Source organism: Anas acuta, chromosome 26 (assembly GCF_963932015.1).
Source record: "Anas acuta chromosome 26, bAnaAcu1.1, whole genome shotgun sequence".
Lineage (NCBI taxonomy): Eukaryota > Metazoa > Chordata > Aves > Anseriformes > Anatidae > Anas > Anas acuta.
Window position 1 is genome coordinate 4,888,906 of NC_089004.1, and position 19,664 is coordinate 4,908,569.

Here is a 19,664-nt window from a genome sequence, read left to right on the forward strand (position 1 = left end):
TTATTTACAATGACACAAGGAAAACAGAGCAGAGAAAAGCACGTATTGATGAGCGCGGTCTGCACACGTTATCAAAACAGAAGGGGCTCAGGAAAACCAAGGCCGCTGTGTTGAAATAAAAGAATAAAACAACTTTTGCCAACGTGACGCCAGGCAAGAACACAGCAATCTCTGTAGTATCAGATTAGCTCTAAAGACTCAATCAGGAACAGCAGAAAGCCCGTCCACGAGCGCTCACCCTGCCTTTAAGACCATGCTGTGCCCAGGTCATTGTTGGTACTAAAAGGATGCCGTGCTACGTGTGCTTGGAATAAAAAAGAAATTCAGAGAGTCTCCACTCTCTAACAGCCTCCCTGCATGTCCCTACCTGTACAGAAAACCCAGCAGAGTGAGAAATTTGCCCTGTGGTCCTCCAGCCTCTGGAAACCGAGGAAAATCAGCTCAGCAGCACCAGCTCTCTCCAGCCAAACCCCAGCAAGGTGAGCCAGGAGCTGAGCTGCACCACTCCAGGGAGGACCCACAGGGATTGTTTTCCTAACTTCGCAGGAAAGCACAGCTGTCACAGTGACCTTAATCATTTAAAAACGCTGCCAGGTTTCCTATCTTTATTTCCCAATCTTCCATGCTTGGTGCCTATGCTGATTAACCATACCACATGCAACCTCCCTGTGCACCAGCCATAGTGAAAGCACGTGGGGCACACTCCCCAGCAGCCAACCCAGCTCCAAGGTGCTCACGAACTCCCCTTTTCCCAGAATGAACCCCTACCGAATTCATGGTTTCAAATGTTTTTATTGAAAGCCAAGCCCTTGACTCTATGATGTTAAGAAAAGTTAACAAAGAGAGAATCACATGCCAAGTAGCTGGACTGAGGGAAAACAAATGCCCCCCCCCAGCCCCAAATTTAATTTTTTTCTAGGATGGCTGGAAGGAAAGAAATCTAGAATAGGCCCTGAGCCTCTGAAAACTCAAGGCAAGAGTGCTCTTTCCCGTAATTCAGTGATTAAAACTAAAGAACAAGTGAGTTTTATTTTATTTACAGATTGAATGAAGAAAATTTGTACTTGTAGAGGAGTTTCATAGAACAACAAAATGCAAATGACCTTTGATAAGCTGCGTTCGAAGGCTTGGTTCTTCGTCACCCACATCCACACACAGTGTTAGCAAGTCTCTCGTTTTGCTAAGAAGCTGTGGGTGAACTTAGTGTTCAAGAAACCAAGAGGCTGTCGCCTCTGAAGTTGAATGAACATCCCCCTGCACTCCTCAACCCTTGCAGCCAATGCTCCACGCACTGATCCACACCTCTTCTTCCACGGGACAGGGGTAAAACAACTAGGCACTGGTTTTGCAATGTCAGTTGGAGGTCAGACTGTACTTCAGGCTTCATGACACCATCAGAACCCAGTTTGTCAGGGAATGAAGACCGAGCATTAGCCCCAAGAGTTGGGTTGGTTGTCATATTTGCAATAAAAAAAAAAAAATCAACAAAAAAGAGCAGCACAGGCTGCACATCAGAACAACAGAGGACCTGCCATGAGGCAAAAGAAAATGCATTCCTTGTAAGTAACATGGCACCGAGCTATATACAAATGGAGTCCCTGAACTATTCTTATTGGTATCTTTGGTGCTACCCTTCCACTCAGCAGGGCACCGTGTAAAAATCTCCATTCTCACCTGCTCCCTTACCCTTCCTGAATCCCATCCAGGCCGTGTTACAACACGGTTGTCATGACACTCGAGTGCGCAGTGAGTGGGCTCGCAGGCCGTTCTTCTGGGTGAAAGATGGTTTTGTGACTTCAATAAGTTTTACAATATTAGCAAATAAGAGAATGATAACGTAGTTTCATAACATTTCACAGTAAAATTACAATTGTTTTGAAAATACATTGTCCCAAAAACATTCTCAGTAGTAAGGTCGTCGTGGATTGTTCTGTGGGGAATAACGAGAGAAAATTAATCAAAATTGCTGTCTTCACAGAACAATGAGCATTTGAGCTTAATTATCTGAAAAAGCCACTGAAACGTGACATTTCTGACAGTGAAACCTCAGATTTCCCATCAAAAGTTACAAGCGTAGTTTTCTAGGTGTGCTGGCACGCTGAATGTAACAGAGGCAAATGCAAACCTAAAAGCCTTCTGCAATCAGGAAAACAATTATTCAAAATACGCCACGGATTCGTGGACGACCCATCTGCTTCCTTTGTGTGCAGCATTTATATTTAGTACCAGAGAAAACTAAAACCAGCAACTTTTGTATTAAAAAAAAATGTGAGGACAACTATGCTTCCATGTACGCTTTGCTAACGACAAGTTGATTCAGAATGAGAATGGATCAAAGAAACTTTTAGAGCATTTGCTTGCTTAAGCACTAGAAACACTCCCACCCTTGTAAGATGTGCCCAAAATCTCCATGGATTTGTCACTGTCTGGTGTGGGACACCTTACCAATGGATTTGGTCGGAACCGGTAGGCGAGCATCATCCGTTTACGGAATGCCTCGTACTCATCATCCTCCTTGGTTAGCTCTGCAGGACGATCAATGCCAAAACCAGCTCCATCCACAGCTGTAGTCCCCCTGTTTGGAAAAAGGGAAGAAAGCTTCCGAGGTAAGCAAACATGATCACATCCCACTCCTGCCTTCCTCCTGCTCCTGAAGCTCTGAAAACAAGCGTCAGGGAGCACTGGGCATCATCGCACAGAGCACCACATCGAGACCGACAGGTAATACCGAGCAGATTATTGTATTTGCCACGTTTCTGCGTTGCCCTTCCAAATCAATGATGCTCGCTGGTGTTAGATGGAAGTAGTAGTGTCAACATGTATTTGCTTAAACTTTGAGAGCTGGAACAGAAATACTGTCTGTGCGTTGGATGCCTCCCTACAGAATGATGCTCTGACTGGCAGCCTAACCTTTGGCAACCGAAAGTGCTTTTGTACCTCAGTGATTGGAGGTAGAGCTGTCAAATAACATGCCTGCCTCCCATTCCTTCACTCCAGAACAGTCCAAGAGTGGAAACAGCTCATTTCCATCTCCTTTCAAACCTTCTTATCAGTCCTGAGAACATCAGAGATGGTAGAGCCCAAGCAAATCACCACCCTTGTTCAACCACGGGCAGGAGCTGCCCTCCTTCTGTTTTAAAGCCTTGATCACAGCAACCTTTTATCACAGGTCCTCTCTGAACGAATAAGCATGCTGCCAGAGAGATCTTCTTGCAAAAGAGGAACAGAATCACTTTGTAGAGTTACTTCATGTTGTGCAGTAAATAAACAACTGTTATTTATAAAAGGATCTAATGCTAAAAAGTAATTCAGAGAATTTCCTGACACTGGTTTTGAAGTTCAGCACATGCTACCAACAGATGATCCATCTAAAAAGACATTCTATTTTTGGATGGAACTCTCCCAAAGATTTTTATATAAAATGTGATCAAATCAGTAAACTTCTGTGCAAAAAAAGTGACATCAAGAGAGCTGCATGATCACACAGAAAGCTCTCTGCTATGGACTATGCCAGCTTTCAAACACAGGTCTACCCGCAGCATATATTGGTAAACGCCTTCCACCCAGGGTACACCAGGGACTAGCTAGCAGGCATCAAGAGTGCTCAGATGCAAAAGGCACGTTCTTTAATATTTAAATTTCTGACTTTAAAGACGTGCCCTCTGAGAGGTGAGGTACAGACGGGTGTTATCTTCATTTTATAGATGGGGAAACTGAAGAGAAGGCAACTAAGAAAAACACACTATGCAAATTTGAGATTTGAAATAAAACACTGGCTCAGATCAGACCTCCTGCCTGAGACACAGTAACAAACCCAGGCCTTTTGGGGAGGGAACCCCAAATAAATCAGAAACAATTTTTCTCCTTTGCTGTGAGGGTTCCATATTCTGTTCAAGTGATGAATTGCAGTCACATTCACTGCAGCTGCTTCCAGTAGGCTAGGGTAGGAGCATCAATTATCAGCCTAAGAGGAAAGGACTAAATCAATAGTAGAAGAACTCTTACTTGCTGACTGGGTTTTTAATCCCCTGTCCATCTGAGCCAAGTCCCTCGCCTTCCTTCCAGCCCATCTTCATTAGCATTTGATAACCTATGTTTTCCACAGTCAGTTTGAACTCTTTGTATTCAGAATAATCTGGTTCACGTCCTTCCTGCAGAGAGACAAAACGCAGAGTTGGCTATTTTGTATATGCACGTATATGCCTGTCTTTGTGGGTCAAAAGAGGGAAAAAATCAGCTTCAGCTCCTGGATGCTAGGGTGGTTCTGACAGTTAATAGCTAGCATGATTTCTTGGGACTCCATTTCTGTACCACCACAGAGAAGAAAACAGGTAAATAATAAAGCACTGCACAGCCATGCATGCCCTACAACATAATCTGCAAGAAGCAGGGAATGCTACTGTGAGATTAAGCTGAGACACATTCAGCTCCTTGAATTTGAAGTTGCTCACTGGATCAAGTTTCAGATACGGTTCTTATATAAAACCAGGATCTCCAGGGAACGTCAGAACCCATGCTGGTTTCAAGAAAACCTTATCACGGATGCCAGCATCAGGAAGTTCTACAGTTTAGGAAGAATTGGCAGGTATGAAGTACTTTACATAAGCTTTTTGTGTGCTTTATGCTTCTGCTTTAGTACAATTGTCCGGATAAAAACTGAAATTTTCCTTGCTTGGTGTCAGCCACTACTCATCTCAAACAGGAACGGCAGAGAAATGGTGGGTAGTCGGAGAGGTTCGTCTCTGATTTCAGCTAACCCTCAAATGCTGCCCCAATAGTCTGTTCTCTACCACAGCTGTTTCTCTGCAAAGAGCAAACGGCTAACCCCTTGTTTCCTACAGAAGTAACAGGGCTCCCAGTGAAGCATTTCAAAGCTGCAAGGCAGCTAACTGCTCTGACAAAGGGCTAAACGTGCTTGAGGTCTTTCTCTCACTGCTGCAGGGCAAATAGGAAGCACTGCCACTGCCCTGTGAAATCTCTGCTATTTCACCTTCAATGCCTTGAACGTCTCCATGAATTTCTCCAGCTCATCCGGTGGAAGAAAGTCCCCGATGAAATGCTTCCCTCTGCCCATCTGGGTCAGCTGCTCAGCCCACTCTGCCCGAGAAACAAAGAGAAAACAGCAGTAACGCGGCGTTCTTTGACTCGAAATTTCAGAGAGTTTGTGAAGCAGAAAGCCTCACAGGAACAGGCTGTTATTATCTCCACTCAACAGGGAGGGAAGCCACGGCACGGAGCAGTGAAAAGTGCCCCCTGTAACTCCCAGGCTAACAACATGATCTCAGACATCTCCCCCTGGAGGCCTCTGTACAACTGCAGAGCAAGCGAGGTGTTTGCCCGGCAGCTCCCCACACACCTCGTGTCTTGTCCATCTCCATGCGTCGAAGCTGATGCTCCCACGTTCCCAGCTCGCTGTCTACCTCCTCGTCGCTGTCGTAGCCGTGCTGGTGCTGCTGAATCGCCTTCTCCCACATCATCTGCATTTCCTGCATGGCTTGCTTGTGCTTCATGATCATGTCGTACATCTGCTGCATCTAGGGGAAGAGAAGCAGAGACAAAGCGGTTTACAGGCAGCAAAGCCTGCCACAGAGGCACACAATTTGGTGGTAGAGCCCACAGCAGCCTCAGCTGCCATTCAGAACACAGGTTATGACAACTACAGATCCCAACGGGCAGCGCTGCTGCTTGATCTGATCCGCTCGCTTCTCAGATCAAACAGGAGCATTACGTGCTGGTTCCTCCGAGAGGCACCTTGATATTAAAGCTGCCACTATATCACCCCCCCAGCTTAAACACCCCCCTCATGTTCCAGCAAAAGCCAATTCTGCTCCCACTCCGCCCCAGCCTGCACGTATTCCCTCACCTTCTCCCCACTGCTAAAGCAATACATAACCAGCTGCAGACGTGACACATCAGACCTTATAGATTTTGGGTTTTAGGTTGGTAGCACAGCAATTGGCTGGCTTAATTCGTATTCCCCAAAGTCCTTTGAGATATTTCTGCTGACTGCAGCATCACATGATTCTTAGACATTCAGAACAAATCCTAAAGATTTATTTGTGGGCCACGGAAAACTTCCCTTGCTATCTTCTCCTCCATTTTCCCATCTAACTCCGCCACGCTGCAGCACAATGTGCAGGTACACGAACGATTTTGGAAGTATCTTCAGGGCATTACCTCCTGCTGCTCCTTCAGCTGTTTCTTCTGGGCTTCGGAGAGCTCTGTCACACCCACCAAGCCAACTGGTTTCCCTTTTTCATAACCAAGACCCTTGAGGTCCTGAACTGAAATAAGCACATATAAAAAAAGACTTTCAACAATCTGAGACAGCTGCTGAGGCCACCGAAACCATTCCTCAAGACCCCCCCCTCCTGAAGTTGCAGACCCATTTCATGGTTCCTGAATTCAGACACTTAGATGTAGAACAATCACCTGGAGGGACTTAAAAGAGGTAGGAAAGCCCCTGGCTCGCACTGCTCTCGCCAGCCAGCTCAGAGCAATCCCTTCCCACAGCCCAGGGCTCACACCAGCAGGCTGGCAACCCACGTCTCACATCCTCAGAGGTCACGCTGCACGGCAATCTGCTATGACACGCTTTAAAAATTATTGCTCCTTTCATCTTAATTCTCCTCCTAAGGCTTCCTCAGGAACCCAAGCCACTGCAAAGAGCGATTCTTAATTATCCAGAATTGAGGCACGAGGAGATCTGAGCCTGTCACCGTATTGTTCAATCTGCGCACGTAAGTGTCTGCTGATTACTATGTAAACAGCAACTTCATTCAAAATGAAAAGCAAATGACCACATTAGAATAAAGACATGAGCATTATGCTGCTTTGGAAGTTACCAATCCCCAAGGAGATTTTAGTTCCTAATCTACAGGCTCAAGAAGAGCATTGCTAGGGATGTCGCCACTGGTTTCAAAGAGGGGACATTTTAAGTCTCTGCTCGACAATCCCACTGATGCGTCCTCCTTTTCCTGCAGCATCCCATTTGGAAGCTCCTCCTTCGGAGTGACTTTTGCTGTTGTATCAGGTAAACCCTGAAATAAGATACCAAGATTACCTGGGCAGGAAACCCACTGACTTAAAATGACCACACGACACCGAGTTCAAAGCACAAGCTAAAGGAAAGAGAGGGGAGGGGAAAAAAAAAAAAGAGGGAAGCCTATTTGTAGTTGCTGTGCCATGAAAAAGAGTAATATAAACATTGCTGGGGCTGCAAAAAAGAGATTTACAGTGGAGATTGCCTTGCAATTGTGGTTCATATATATCTAGCAGAGCTGGCAGCTCCCCTCTAACGCACCTCAGAATTAAGATTCCAACGGTTAAATATTTAAGGGATTAAAAGAAGAGACACAACCACACTTGAAAGCGCGTTGCATTTTTCAACACCAGGAAAAGAATTTCCTCCTAATGACTGCAAAAACCTCAATTTGAATGTAAGTCCAGACTACAGTTAAATGATGCTTCATTAATTATTCATTATCTATTAATTATGAAGCCCAATAATAATAGGATCATTGTTCATGACACCAAATGTCTACACAGCATGCTAATTAGGCCCCAGGGGTCGTCTTCTCCCTTCCTCTTATTCTCACCCAGGGCAATTGATCTGAGCACTCTCATCCCCCTCCTTTCCCGCATGCTTTTGGCCGAGCGTGCCACAATTGGGAAGTGGCTTCCTTAACTCCAGCCTCCCAAGGAGAACATGAAACAGCACATCCAGCCTCCCTCGCACAGCCAGAGCCTCTGCACATTCGCACCAGCACCGGCAGTCAACTCTGCAGGAAGAGTTATGTAAAACACTGCAAGAGGTTTTCTGAGAGCAGGGAAGCAATAAGTGGTGTTACACCAGGCTTGGTGCTAGGATAAGCACTTTCAGCTCCCAAGAAATAAGAGCAAATAGAAAAATAGACCTAGCTACTTACTGAAAAAGAGCCTGATTTCTGTCTCAGAGAGCAGTGACATTTAGAGACTGTTTTGATGAACACACGACGCTGTTCCACGTAAAAACCACTACAAAGAAGAATCCGGCCCCAAACGTTACGTGAGACTGGGGCACTTCAGCATCAGCCCTAGTCAGGGATTCACCTCCTGTCTCAGGGCATGGGAAAGCTTTCTCTGAATGCACCGAGGAAGACTCTGCCCTTCACAGAGGTCAGCAGCTCTTTGGCTTCGTTCTGAATTGCATAAACACTCAGGCTAAGAGCCAGGCATGGCTCTAGAGGCCCTACCAGCTGGTAGCTCGCCAGCATATATAACCACCATAAAGGAGAGAGGTGAGACTGTAGCATCTTCTTTTACACCCCAGAAAGCATATGCCACTGCTGCTTCCTGTGCTAAAACTACATCTGGTTCGTCTGACTGCTCTGGTACCTTGCAGACTTTGTGCTGAGATGATGCTGAAAGAGTCACTGCAGAAATTGAGCTCTGGGGGATATTTTTGTAGTCTTGGCCCAGAACATCACAATACAGGAAAAGTTGATGGAAAAAAGCAAGGCTGTGCCCTAAGTCTACATTTGAAGATAAAAGCAAAAAAAAAAAAAAAAAAAAAAAAGCTTATAAATAAGATCAATGTATTTGCATAAAAATAGATAATAAAATTTATAAGATCCTTACACCAAGCAACAATACAAAGCAAAAGATACGAAGCTGCTTCTCAGCCTCCTGTTCAGAAGGCTTGGGAGAAGTATTTTCCCTTGAATGACATCAGCTTTGCCTACAGGGTTAATGGTGCAGTCTATCTGCAGCATTGGCAGAAGACTACCTGAAGGTTTCTCCCTTTCCCACATGCCCAAAGAGGAGCCTGTTACAACTGAAGTGAAGGTCCTTTAAGAACAGCAGAAGAAATCCCAATAAAGAAGTGCCTGAGTTGTTGTCCTACAGCCTGAAGATCTTAATTAAAACTAACCAGACCCAAAACAATCCAATATTAAGTTTCAGAATATTGTAACGACAGCCTATAGTATCCCATTAGTCCACAGAATCCTCTGATCTCAATATCTGTGCTCTGTTCAGCTTTTCAGATGTTATAGTCCCTGCAGTACATACACAGTTAAGTGTTTCGATATCAATAAAAGAGCCTTGTTTCTGTCCAAAAGGACTACATTTTCTCCTCTCCACGATACTGATCTACTACTAAGAGGAGACAAGAGAGGAATCAGAACACCCCTCCACTAAATCCAGAACAATTGCTAAGGATAAAGGACTAAGATGTAGATATTTAGGTACCAAAAACATAATGTGGAACTACCTTCCAGAGGACTAGGGGTGCAATTTGAAATTCTCCTCATCTGTCAGGTTGAAGATGTTAATTCTAGAAAGGGATTAGTCCGTCTCAACCAATAAAAAAAAATTCCTTTCCCCTACAGAGCATTAACAGTGCATTAATGGTTGATTTGTTATGCCTGGCAAATTGTTTGCCATCCTCTTCTTCTACTTGACACAAAGCCCTGTAGAAAGTGAGCATGAGCACAGCAAGCATGTCCCTGTCTAATTAAGAGAAGGCTAAAAGAGCCAGGGGAGATTTCAGCAGGAAGCATGCTGGAACGAGCACACGGATACTCTTGCAGGCCCTCACTGCAGCGGGAGGCATTAAGATGGAATCTGATGCTTGTTTTGATAGCGCCTGCCCAGCTTCATCATCTAAGCTTCATTACTGTCTGCAAGAAAAAAGGAATTACTCTAGAGGTACGAAATAAGACTTTCATATCTGATTTCTGGATTACTACAAGCAGCAGTTCAAGGTCAAATGAATGAGCTATCCAGGTTGGTATCTTGTCCTGTACATACAAGATGCATAGGTAAGAATTCTGTACAGGGCTATGATCAGAACACCAAATCATGTAGGAAATTCTCTTCATCTACATTTGAAGTGCTGATGAGGAGACTGAGCTCTTCCTTCCTGACCTCTCTGCAGAATCTACAGACACCACAGTATATGCAGCCAACCCTACACCTTACCAAGCCTAACAATCAAAGCTATTAAAGGTTGAGCAACTGTGCCCTCTATAATCCACCCAAAGCAGAGACTTGCTGGAGGAGTGAATTCTACAGACTGACCATGTGCTGAAAATTGTGTGTAGTCTCACCCTGCAGCTCTGGAAATTACACCTTGTTTTCTATTACTTGCCCCACTTCGTCTGTTCTGCGATTGCTCTTTGAGAAAGGTCCTTATTTAGACAGGTACTTATTACTTCTCCTGCGACTCTAATGCCATACTATTAATTCACTCGGTTTGCCAACACCGACTGCCTTATCTTGCATCTTTTCTTTCTCCTTTTCACATCCTTTCCCCATACCACGCTAATTGGGCAAAGGATTCAAAGACGCCGTCTTAAATGTCTGCATTCACCTGTTGTCCTTAGATGACTCAAGTTTTGTATGCATCTCTAACCGTCTGCCTAATTACCTACCCGCACATGCACAGATGGGCCACAAGAGTTCAACCTCTGAGAGCTCTCTGCAAGCGCCTAGACTGGAAGAATTATCTTCCAGCACTCGAACAGGGCTGCACCCCCTGGGTGCACTTGGCAGGTGAAGCAACGGGGGCATCAGCCTCACCACTGGAAGAGGACTGTGAACCCTGCCTGTAATCAAATGAACTGAAATGGGTATAAATTGGAACGGGGAGTTAGACTCGTGTCTGCCAGCACTCGGAGAGCAGCTATTCCCATTTAGGCTTCTGATCAGTTAGAGCGAGATGGAAGTGCTGCCCAGGGGTTTTATCCTACCATGGGGAATAAGCACAGTTCAGCTTTGATATTTGTTTTCTGACAGACACTCTTCCTGAAGTGAAATAGCCCTAAATAGTGTAGAGGCTGAGGCTCTAATGAGCTATAGCACAGCAGGGTTTTACAGATAGCTGAAGAACGATAAGATCCAATCCCTGGTGTCAGGGAGATAAAGTGGTTTATCTGGGTTTCCACACAGGGAGGGAGTTAGCTGCTGGACCCAACCGAAAGATAGGGGGCTGGCGACCAAGGAGATTACAACAAGAGATATAGACTTGCTGGATTTTCTGTTTACAAAGCCAGATGGGCTAAGGCAGGACGCACCCCCCAGGAAAAAAAAACAGTTATTCGACCCAATATGCAGAGCCACTAACCTGAAAGGGGGGAGGGAGAATCCAGCTGCTGGATCAGCTGCGGGAGGGGCAACTCAACCTTGTCCTCCTCCGGCCCCCACCTGCTCTTTCGCTTCTTTTTCGTGGTGCCCGTAGCAGCGGCCGTAGCTGGTGGTGCAGCAGTGGTTGTAGCCGTCTCGTTGGGCAGAGGTGAGGAGGAGGATGGTGAAGGTGAGGGCAACGGTGAAGGCATGGGCAAGGGCACGGGCAGCGGTGGGGGCACCGGCAAGGGCACCGGGGACGGCACCGGCAAGGGCACTGGCAGGGGCAGAGGGGAGGGCAAAGGGGAGGGCACGGGCAAGGGTAAGGGCAGAGGTAAAGGCAAAGGGGAGGGCACGGGCAAAGGCAGGGATGATATGGGAAGAGGTGACGGCGATGCCTCAGGACTGCTCTTCCTTTTCAGGCTGGACTCTGCAGGCACGGGGGCACTCGCAGCGCTGGTTTTGGCCTTACGGAACTCCTCCAGTTTCTGCCGGTAATACTTGTAGCCTTTGCTGTTTGGCTCATATAAAAACCTACAGTTGGGGAGATAAAAAAAAGGACATTTTGATGTCACGGTCATATCCAGGGGTTGGATGTAGCACAGTAAGGTCAGGGCTTTTCTTTCCTGCAGTGTTCTCGCACAGCTATAGCCTTCCCGCACCCTGCCTTGCTCTCCAGCACCATCCCGTGTGTGCGTGCACGTACTGCAGGGTCCCACATGCTTTACAAGGTAGGCTGCAAGCCTTTGGGATCCAGAAGAGTACTTCCCATTCGTGAGCAAACCACAGCTATTTACGGTGCCAAATAAACACATGGTACTGGAAAGGATCTCGGTACGCTTGTGGAAACGCGAGGCCCTCCCCCAGAACACACTGGCCTTCCAGTACACGTCTGGAAAAACTGCAAGGGCACCACAACATCTTGGATCTCAGTTCACAGAAGAAAACAAACATTCATGTCTTGCCAAGAAGAATGCCAAACCACTGCCTAAAGAAACTGCTCCCAGCCTTCTATTCAGGCTAGAGGTGTAGACATTAACAGCCTGCTTAATTATACCATGACTGCTCCTTCTGTTCCCTCATACACAGGGAAAAAAACACACTGCTGTAGTTGCTACCCCTTCCAGAAATAGGCATCTCTGACCTTTTGGGTAAAATAAAACTCCTTAGTCTCTGTGGGAAGAACATGAACAATCTTCAGTCAAGCAGCGATGTAGAAAAAAAATTCAATGCACTCATGTTTATTACAAATATATCTTTTCGGGCTCCCTTCAAATACTTCACCCAGAAACTTTGTCTATTCCTAACACCTCTGCAGCCTCCTCTTTTTGGAGAGGACCAGTTTAATACGTGATAAAACCTTTCATCAAGACAATACCTGCTCCTACATGTAGGAGACAACCAGCCTCTCTTATTTATCGCTGCACAACAGCTACAGGCAAATACAAGCAGAACTCTGACATTTGGAAATGCACTAAATTTGATCTTGTGTCCTTCCATTTGAATAACAGCATTAGGGACTGATTTGGGACCGAGCAGAGGGCAAGACAGGGCCCTCTGCATGGCAAATCTGATGAGATCTTAACAGAGGAGGTGGTGTTTAACTTGACTGTGCTCAGGTGGGATCGTGGTGGTGTTTTAAAGTAAATAATGGTGCAGCTCAGATATTAGCACATCTGTGGAATGTAATTCACAACACAAGGGGACTACCCAAGGGGGCCAGAAGGCAGCCAATAAAATGCCAAAATATCAGCAACAAAATAAAGCTTCCTGAGCCCCACTTCCCTCCATGAGAAGGCACCAAATTGTTTGTAAGAGCAGAAAAACGAAACAAAGATGACACCAAAGGGAGCCATTAAACAGCTGCCAGTAAGCCCTGAAGGGAACGATTCACATCTGATGTGGTAAAAACGATATTCCAAAGGGGGACCTGATGGTGAAGGACTACTGCCTGCGCCTTGGTGAGGATGCTGCGTAAAGAGCAACCCAGGAGATTAATTGGGCAACAGCAGTAGGAGTGGTGGATGGGGGAACACAACAGAACCCACTTCTAGGGAACGGTTTAAAGGTTAGAATGCTACCAGTTTGTTGCAACAGCAAGCAGGCGGGGAGGGGTGCAAGTCGTAAATTAGTTGTGGAGAAGGCAAAATGATTCTTTTCTCTCTGCGCCTTGCTTTAAATTGTGAAACTTCAGACTGCAAAAGTACCAACCTGTGTTGTCCTTGTAACTTCAGACTCTCAAGGTTGTCTCTCATTTCCCCTTCGGAAAATAATAATTAAAAAAAAATCCAAGCATCACGCTCAGCAGCGGGCTTCTTCCCTTACCTGAAAGCATGGTTCTCGCGGTTGTTCTGCAAGGCAATAGCTTCCACCTCGGGACCCCCGTCTGCTATGAACCTGGCCAGTTTCTCAGCACAGTTCTTTGTCTCTTCGTCCTCTGGGGGTGAAACTTTAAGCAGGCTGTCAGTACTGGGCCCAACTCACACAAGCAACAGTCAAAGCCTATCTGTTCTAAGAACCCCAAGAGCAGAATAAGGGCAAAAGGTCGAGTTTAATTTTTAAGAAATATTAAACATAAACAGAGTTTATATCACAAAAACATGAGAGTGCATTACGGTTGTACAATAAATCTGTAACCAGAGGAGTGCTCATTCACCCATCACTGTCCTCTGTGCCAGGAGCTAGATGAGAGCAGATTAACAGACAAACCAGCTTTTGTCTCCCAAGATGGACACTCTTTTCTCTCTACTGCAGAGGAAGTCTGTTTCTTCCTCGTGTCACGTACTTTTTCATGCTATTACACCTCACAATTATTTCTCGTTAAAGACTTTGCCACTGAAGTCCACGGGAGCAAATGGGAAGAGAAAGTGGCAAACTAATAACAAAAGTAATCCCATTTGTACCGACTGTCACTACACATCTGCTGGCTGTTTTAGGGGAGGGCTGTAGGACAGAGCTTTGGGACTTTTTCTCCATGAAAAAGTCCCAATCCTCACCTTGAAGAGGTGACCACTGCAGCCTTAGTCCAAAGGCACAGAGAAGGCTCAGCTCATTAATATTTCAAGCATATTTGATGTTTATAAGGAGCCAGGCAAATATGTTATTTAGCCTTGACAGCCTTATATGACATTTGCTACCTGCACAGTACCAGTGCCAGTACTCCAGCGTGCTGGCACAGGACCAGGAGGCAGAAGACATGATTATAAGCCACGGATAAGTCATAACTTTTCCTTGCTTCAATATTCCACACCTGTAAAGTATGGATAATACTGCTTAGCTTCTAAACTGTGGTATCAGCCAGTTGATATCGGTAACAAGCTCCTTCAGCCTACAGTCGATTAAGCCAAGATTTGTTTGAGCTGTTAACTCATCAGCATGACAGCTAAATTGCATCAATGCTGCCTTCCACAGGAAGGGAAGCTGACACAGAGAAGCCGAGTGATTTGCCCGGGCCACATGGCAAGCCTCAAACAGAGGCTGGACTGGAGGCAATAAGTGCTCAGCCCGCAGACCACGCTTCACCCACAACAATTTTTGTCTCCTAACAGAGTTAACCTGGTTCCACTGCTCACTGTCTGTGGGCAGATCACCCACACCTGCTGATTTCCCACCTGGAATCACAGTCCCTTGTTTAAGGGTTTATGTCTCAAGCAAAACATAAAAGCTTCAGATAGGGAAATGGCAGCAGAAATGAGGATTATGTTCAAAGAAACCTTTTCATTGATAACAAGTCAAACAACATACAAGAATAAGCACTTTTCCCTCGCTGCATTTTTAGGACTGAAGGACTTTCCAGATCACGCATAATGGTGAATCATTTTAGCTCGCTTTAAGGATTTTGGAGAAATACAATGCAAATCTCTTTCAAGAGCCTTTCACACAGAACGTGGTATAGAACGCTGCGGGCTTGGGGAAAAGAAAAACATCTTGGCAACAGTTTGCTGCCATAGGTCACCATCTCCTTCAATTCTGAAATTTTATTTACAGGCAGCCAGCCAGCCAAAAATCCATTCCCACTGTTTCCAGGGCAGAGCTTACACGCAATTACAGAGAGAGCAAAGAAAACAAACACAACTTCTGTAATTCATAGAGTATTCTCCAGATCACAGTCTTAATTACCTTTCTGAGAAGAGGATGCCTGAGAACTTTGATTCTCTTTTCTTATCTCTGCCACTTTCTTTCTGTAGTAAAGGAATTCTCTGCTGTTCTTATCATGTAAAAACCTAAGGTGGAGATGAAGGAAAAACAGCAAAAAAAAAAAAACATGCATCAGCAATGACTGTAAAAAAACAACACTGATACCCCAGGGATGCAAACACCTCAGAACTAGAGAGAACAAAACAAATTTCTCAGAACACGCTTAAACTGTGGGTTACAAAGTCTTTAGCACGTATAAATATACACAGCTCTAATCTAAGGACTTCTACCCAAATGTTTTGTGTTACTTTGCAAAGAAAAATAAATAAGTCTCTCCTTTTCATGTAAGAGGAAACCCTCTGTCCTCAGCCACGCAGCGTATCGATGGCAGGGGAGACAGGATCGGTCCCAAGAACCAGACCTGTGTCCCCACACCAGGTGCTGTGCAGGCAGCCAGATCTCCCTGGCTATATCCTAATTATCTGATCGTGTCCGCAGCACCACCACAGCACGGCTTTCTCCCTCAGTTTCCCCATCTATAAACCAAAAGCAATTACTTGGAACAGCGCTCAGATCCACCTAACGATAATTAAACCAAGAAGACTAATAAGAGCTACGTGCACAAGGCTGATGTTCTTCCTCTTACAAAGCGACAGCGTTCTGCTTTGGCAGGCAGGTTAGCACCACACTTACGAAAAAGCTGGGTTATCCTTGTAGTCTTCCATAGCGACCTTCTCTAACTCTGGTCCCCCTTCAGCCACGAACCTAGCCAGCTTTTCCACCACTTGGCGGGTCTCCGCATCCTCTGGGGGTAAAACTTTAAGCAGGCTGTCAGTACTGGGGTTCAACTCACACACCAAACAGGCAACAGGTACATTACTTCTAAAAACCACGGCGACAGACAAAAGTAGAACGGGAACGGGAAGAAAAAGGATGAAATGGGGGATCCAGTCTTACACAGCTGTACAAATCACAATCTTTAGGTTACAGTCAGCCTCTCCCTCCCCTGCTAGCAAGCTAATATTCTGACTAAATCCTTCCTACAAGGAAAAGCCTAAAAACTGGCTCACCAGAGGTTAAGGTGCAACTTCAATTGTGGCGTAATTTGCTTCTGACAATTCTATTCCACACCATACACATGGTGGGAAGGAACGGGATTTTTTAGACACAAAACCCCAACCACATTACTAAAGATTATAAATTCCAGTTCCCCAAGACATCGCTCTGTACCAAGACAGCAGAGACAGCTTGTGTAGCTGGAGCATGTAGCTCTTCCTACTGGCACATGCCCATGTCTCAACCCTCACTTGGAGGGAATCCCATCAGAGATGAGAGCTCAGTCTCCAAGAAACTGTATTTTGGCTTCTGCGCCAAGAAAGGAACCCACTAGCACTGACAGTTATCGCAGAGCCGACGTGGGACACATTTGATGGAAACCAAACACAGACACTCGTCTAGACAACAATATTTTGGGTAGGCCACTGAACACAGAGCACACAGGAGCAGAGGTTTCTGCGCTGCTCTAGATTACTTGGAAGCCAGGGTCCGTGTTCTGCCTTCACCCTCTGCAGCCAGCAGCTATTTGTCGTGTTCCTGCAGTGTGTTTTATGCTTGGGCTCAGACTCGCTAAGATTACACTCATAAATCCCACCAGCAATAGCTAGACATGAGACGTAAACATGTAATGAAAGGAATCGTGACACAAAGCTCAGTGTGACTTATTAATCAAGTATAAAATTAGATTGGAGTTGCTAAATAAGTCCGCGTGAAATCCAGATTATTAACCAAATCTGCCTTCTGGCTTCCTAGCCTAGGTTATTCACAGGCACTCAGTTATTTAAGTGCTGCAACGTTCAGCATTGATTTTATATCCTGCTTAAGATTCGAGACTTTTGAGGTGAGATTTTCCAGTGAGGCTTTGGAAAAGAGGCAGGAACTTTGATTTTAATCAATTGAACTATTGTGCCTTTCATTTAGTATATGTATGAGTATTTAGTATAGGCAGTTTTATTCATTTATACACGCATTTTCCCCTTACACAACCACTCCTAAACTCAGGACTTTTCATCTCAAATCGTTAAAAAAAACTAAAATTTCATATTAAACACAAACGTTTCACTTATATCTTTTTCAAGGTAACTCAGCACTAGACATTGATGAATTGAACTGTATAAAAGCAGAATTCTTACAATCAGCAAATTATCAAGCTCCATTAAGAGCAGAATATATTCTCTCACCTGATTTTCAAGGAAGGTTACACACAGTTTGACTTGATAACTCAGAGAAAACGATCTCCATAGGCACAAACCAGACCCGATCTAACTAGGATGAGTGGCCCAACTCCCACACTGAGCTCGGGTTGGATAAAAAAAGGAAAAACCCAACCCTCTAACACTCAACTCACATCACTGAGATAAGTGAACCCGCACCCCGAAACGAACAACGTAACACAAGCTGTTATTTACCTTTAATTTCCAACCACTGCTCGTAATCTTCCTCCTCATCTTCATCTGGCGACTGAAACACACTGAGGCGGTTAACGACCGGGGTCTGTTTGGAATGGGAGTAGTTCTTCGCTTGCTGCAGCATGCTGCTCAGGACCTGCCCGGGGCGCTTCCCAAACAGCATAGGTTTCTTCCCAACATTTGGTGCGGAAGCGTTTGACGAGTTATTAGTAGAACTTGGGGGAGGTTCTTAGAAAAGAATGAGGGGGGAAAATAATTCCTGGGCATTCTGACTGTTTTCATCGCAGCAGGTTACAAACAACAACTCAAGCAGTGATACAGCTGCAACAGGCTGTTATTTTCAGAGTAAATTACAGACATTGACTGGGAAAAGCTGCATAACTAAGTGAAAGCTACAATAATTGCTACAAAGATTCAAACTAGAAGAAAGATGCTCATCTTTACAGCACCTATAGGTTGAGAGAAATACAAACGTCCCTACCACATCCTGAAGAAAGGCTTAAATCCAAATTTAAAGGGGTCGTTGTTGCTTTAGAACTTACTCATACTGGTAACAGCTCACAGCAGGGTTTTTAAAGTAAACATACATGGAGGCAGCTCACACAAAGCTGGGATCATCACAAGAAGGAAGGCCTGTTGCTCAGAAGTCGACCTACCAGCACTCGACTTTTCCTTCTGCAGCTTGAGAAACTGCTGGAGGAAACTGCCATCGTTAACAAACTTGTTGGAAACAGAGGCTTCGCCGTCAGTGCCGTCATCTCTAAATAGGAAAAGAAAAGCAGGTGATGGTACACCCCAGCCCCCTCATACACATTTATTTCGGACAGAAAATAAGATAAGTGCCAGCAATCACTAATCTCACTTATTTTGAAAGCACACCTAGCTTTTTAAAAGCACACGAGGTGCTCAGCTTGCTGCTCACAGCCCCTGCTTCCCACCTGGCTCTCTCGCTACCACACTGGAACAAGATTTCTGCTTGCAGGGTTCTGCTGCTGGGCTCCCAGGAAACCCAGGGAGGCATTTAACCCTGGATTGTGCTAACTCTTGGGGAGTTACAATTACAAAAAAAGTAGCAATTGAGAAGCAGAGGGAAAACATAATAGCACTAGGTTAAAAATGCTTGTTGTAAGGGTTGGTCTGTTAGTATCAGCCCTTAGAAACCTGAGGGGTTTTGTTAGACTGAAAGCCTGGTGTTTAACCCTTCAATTACCAGCAACCCCACGTTTAACCCTTCAATTACCAGCTTCAGCCTCCTCAGTGCTTGGCTCCCAGCACAAGACCTTTGCAGAACCGCCCCCCCCCTTTTATCCGACACACATTTTGTGCCGTTTTGTGCCACCCCCGGCCAGCCCCGCTCCCCTCACGCACTCCCCGAAGAGGGGCAGCTGCCGGATGCGCAGGGAGTTCTGCCTCTCCTGCTGCTCCAGGCGGGCCTCGATCTCCCTCTTCTTCTGCGCTATCAGCTCCTCCTGCTGCAGGATGTTCGCCGTCGTCTTGGCCGATTTGGACTGCGAGACGCCGAACCAGCGGCTGGCCTTCCCTGGGCAGGGGGGGGGGGAGGAAAAAAGAGAAGAAAATGGGGCAATTAGCGCTGGGGGCGGCATAATTAACTCCCGAAGGGGCCGGGCGGGGCCTTGAGGGCAAACCCGGGGGCTGAGGCGCTCCGGGGCTCGGCTCCCTCAGGGGTAGAGCGGGGCGAGGCCCCCCTGAGGCCGGGGGGGAGCCCTGAGGAGCGGCGCGGGCCCTACCCGGCGCCTCACGGGGGTTGTCCATTTTGGAGCTGCCGGCCCACCATGCACCGCGGCCGGCAGCCGAGCGCCTCCGCCGCCGCCGCTAAGGCTGCTGGGAGTTGTAGTCCGGGTGAGGCTCCCTCCTCCCTCCCCGCCTCTCCCCATAGCAACGCGCGGCGGACTCCAAATCCCAGGGTGCCCCGCGCGCGCCGCCCCTTCCCCCTTC

At 46.1% G+C, this 19,664-nt stretch overlaps 1 protein-coding gene across 1 annotated transcript; it reads right to left on the reverse strand.

Moving 5' to 3' along the window:
- Positions 1-1,010: 1,010 nt before the first annotated feature.
- On the reverse strand, positions 1,011-19,590 carry SUGP1 (SURP and G-patch domain containing 1). The gene is made up of 14 exons (XM_068661459.1): positions 19,457-19,590; positions 19,077-19,248; positions 18,365-18,468; positions 17,709-17,936; positions 15,937-16,060; positions 15,226-15,329; positions 13,432-13,555; positions 11,108-11,640; positions 6,178-6,284; positions 5,357-5,534; positions 4,991-5,097; positions 4,006-4,151; positions 2,446-2,575; positions 1,011-1,930 (listed from the first exon to the last, which is right to left on the reverse strand). Exons 1-14 carry the CDS (start codon positions 19,479-19,481, stop codon positions 1,904-1,906), a joined length of 2,109 nt encoding a protein of 702 aa, XP_068517560.1. The 5' UTR covers positions 19,482-19,590; the 3' UTR covers positions 1,011-1,903.
- Between the last annotated feature and the right edge of the window lie 74 nt (positions 19,591-19,664).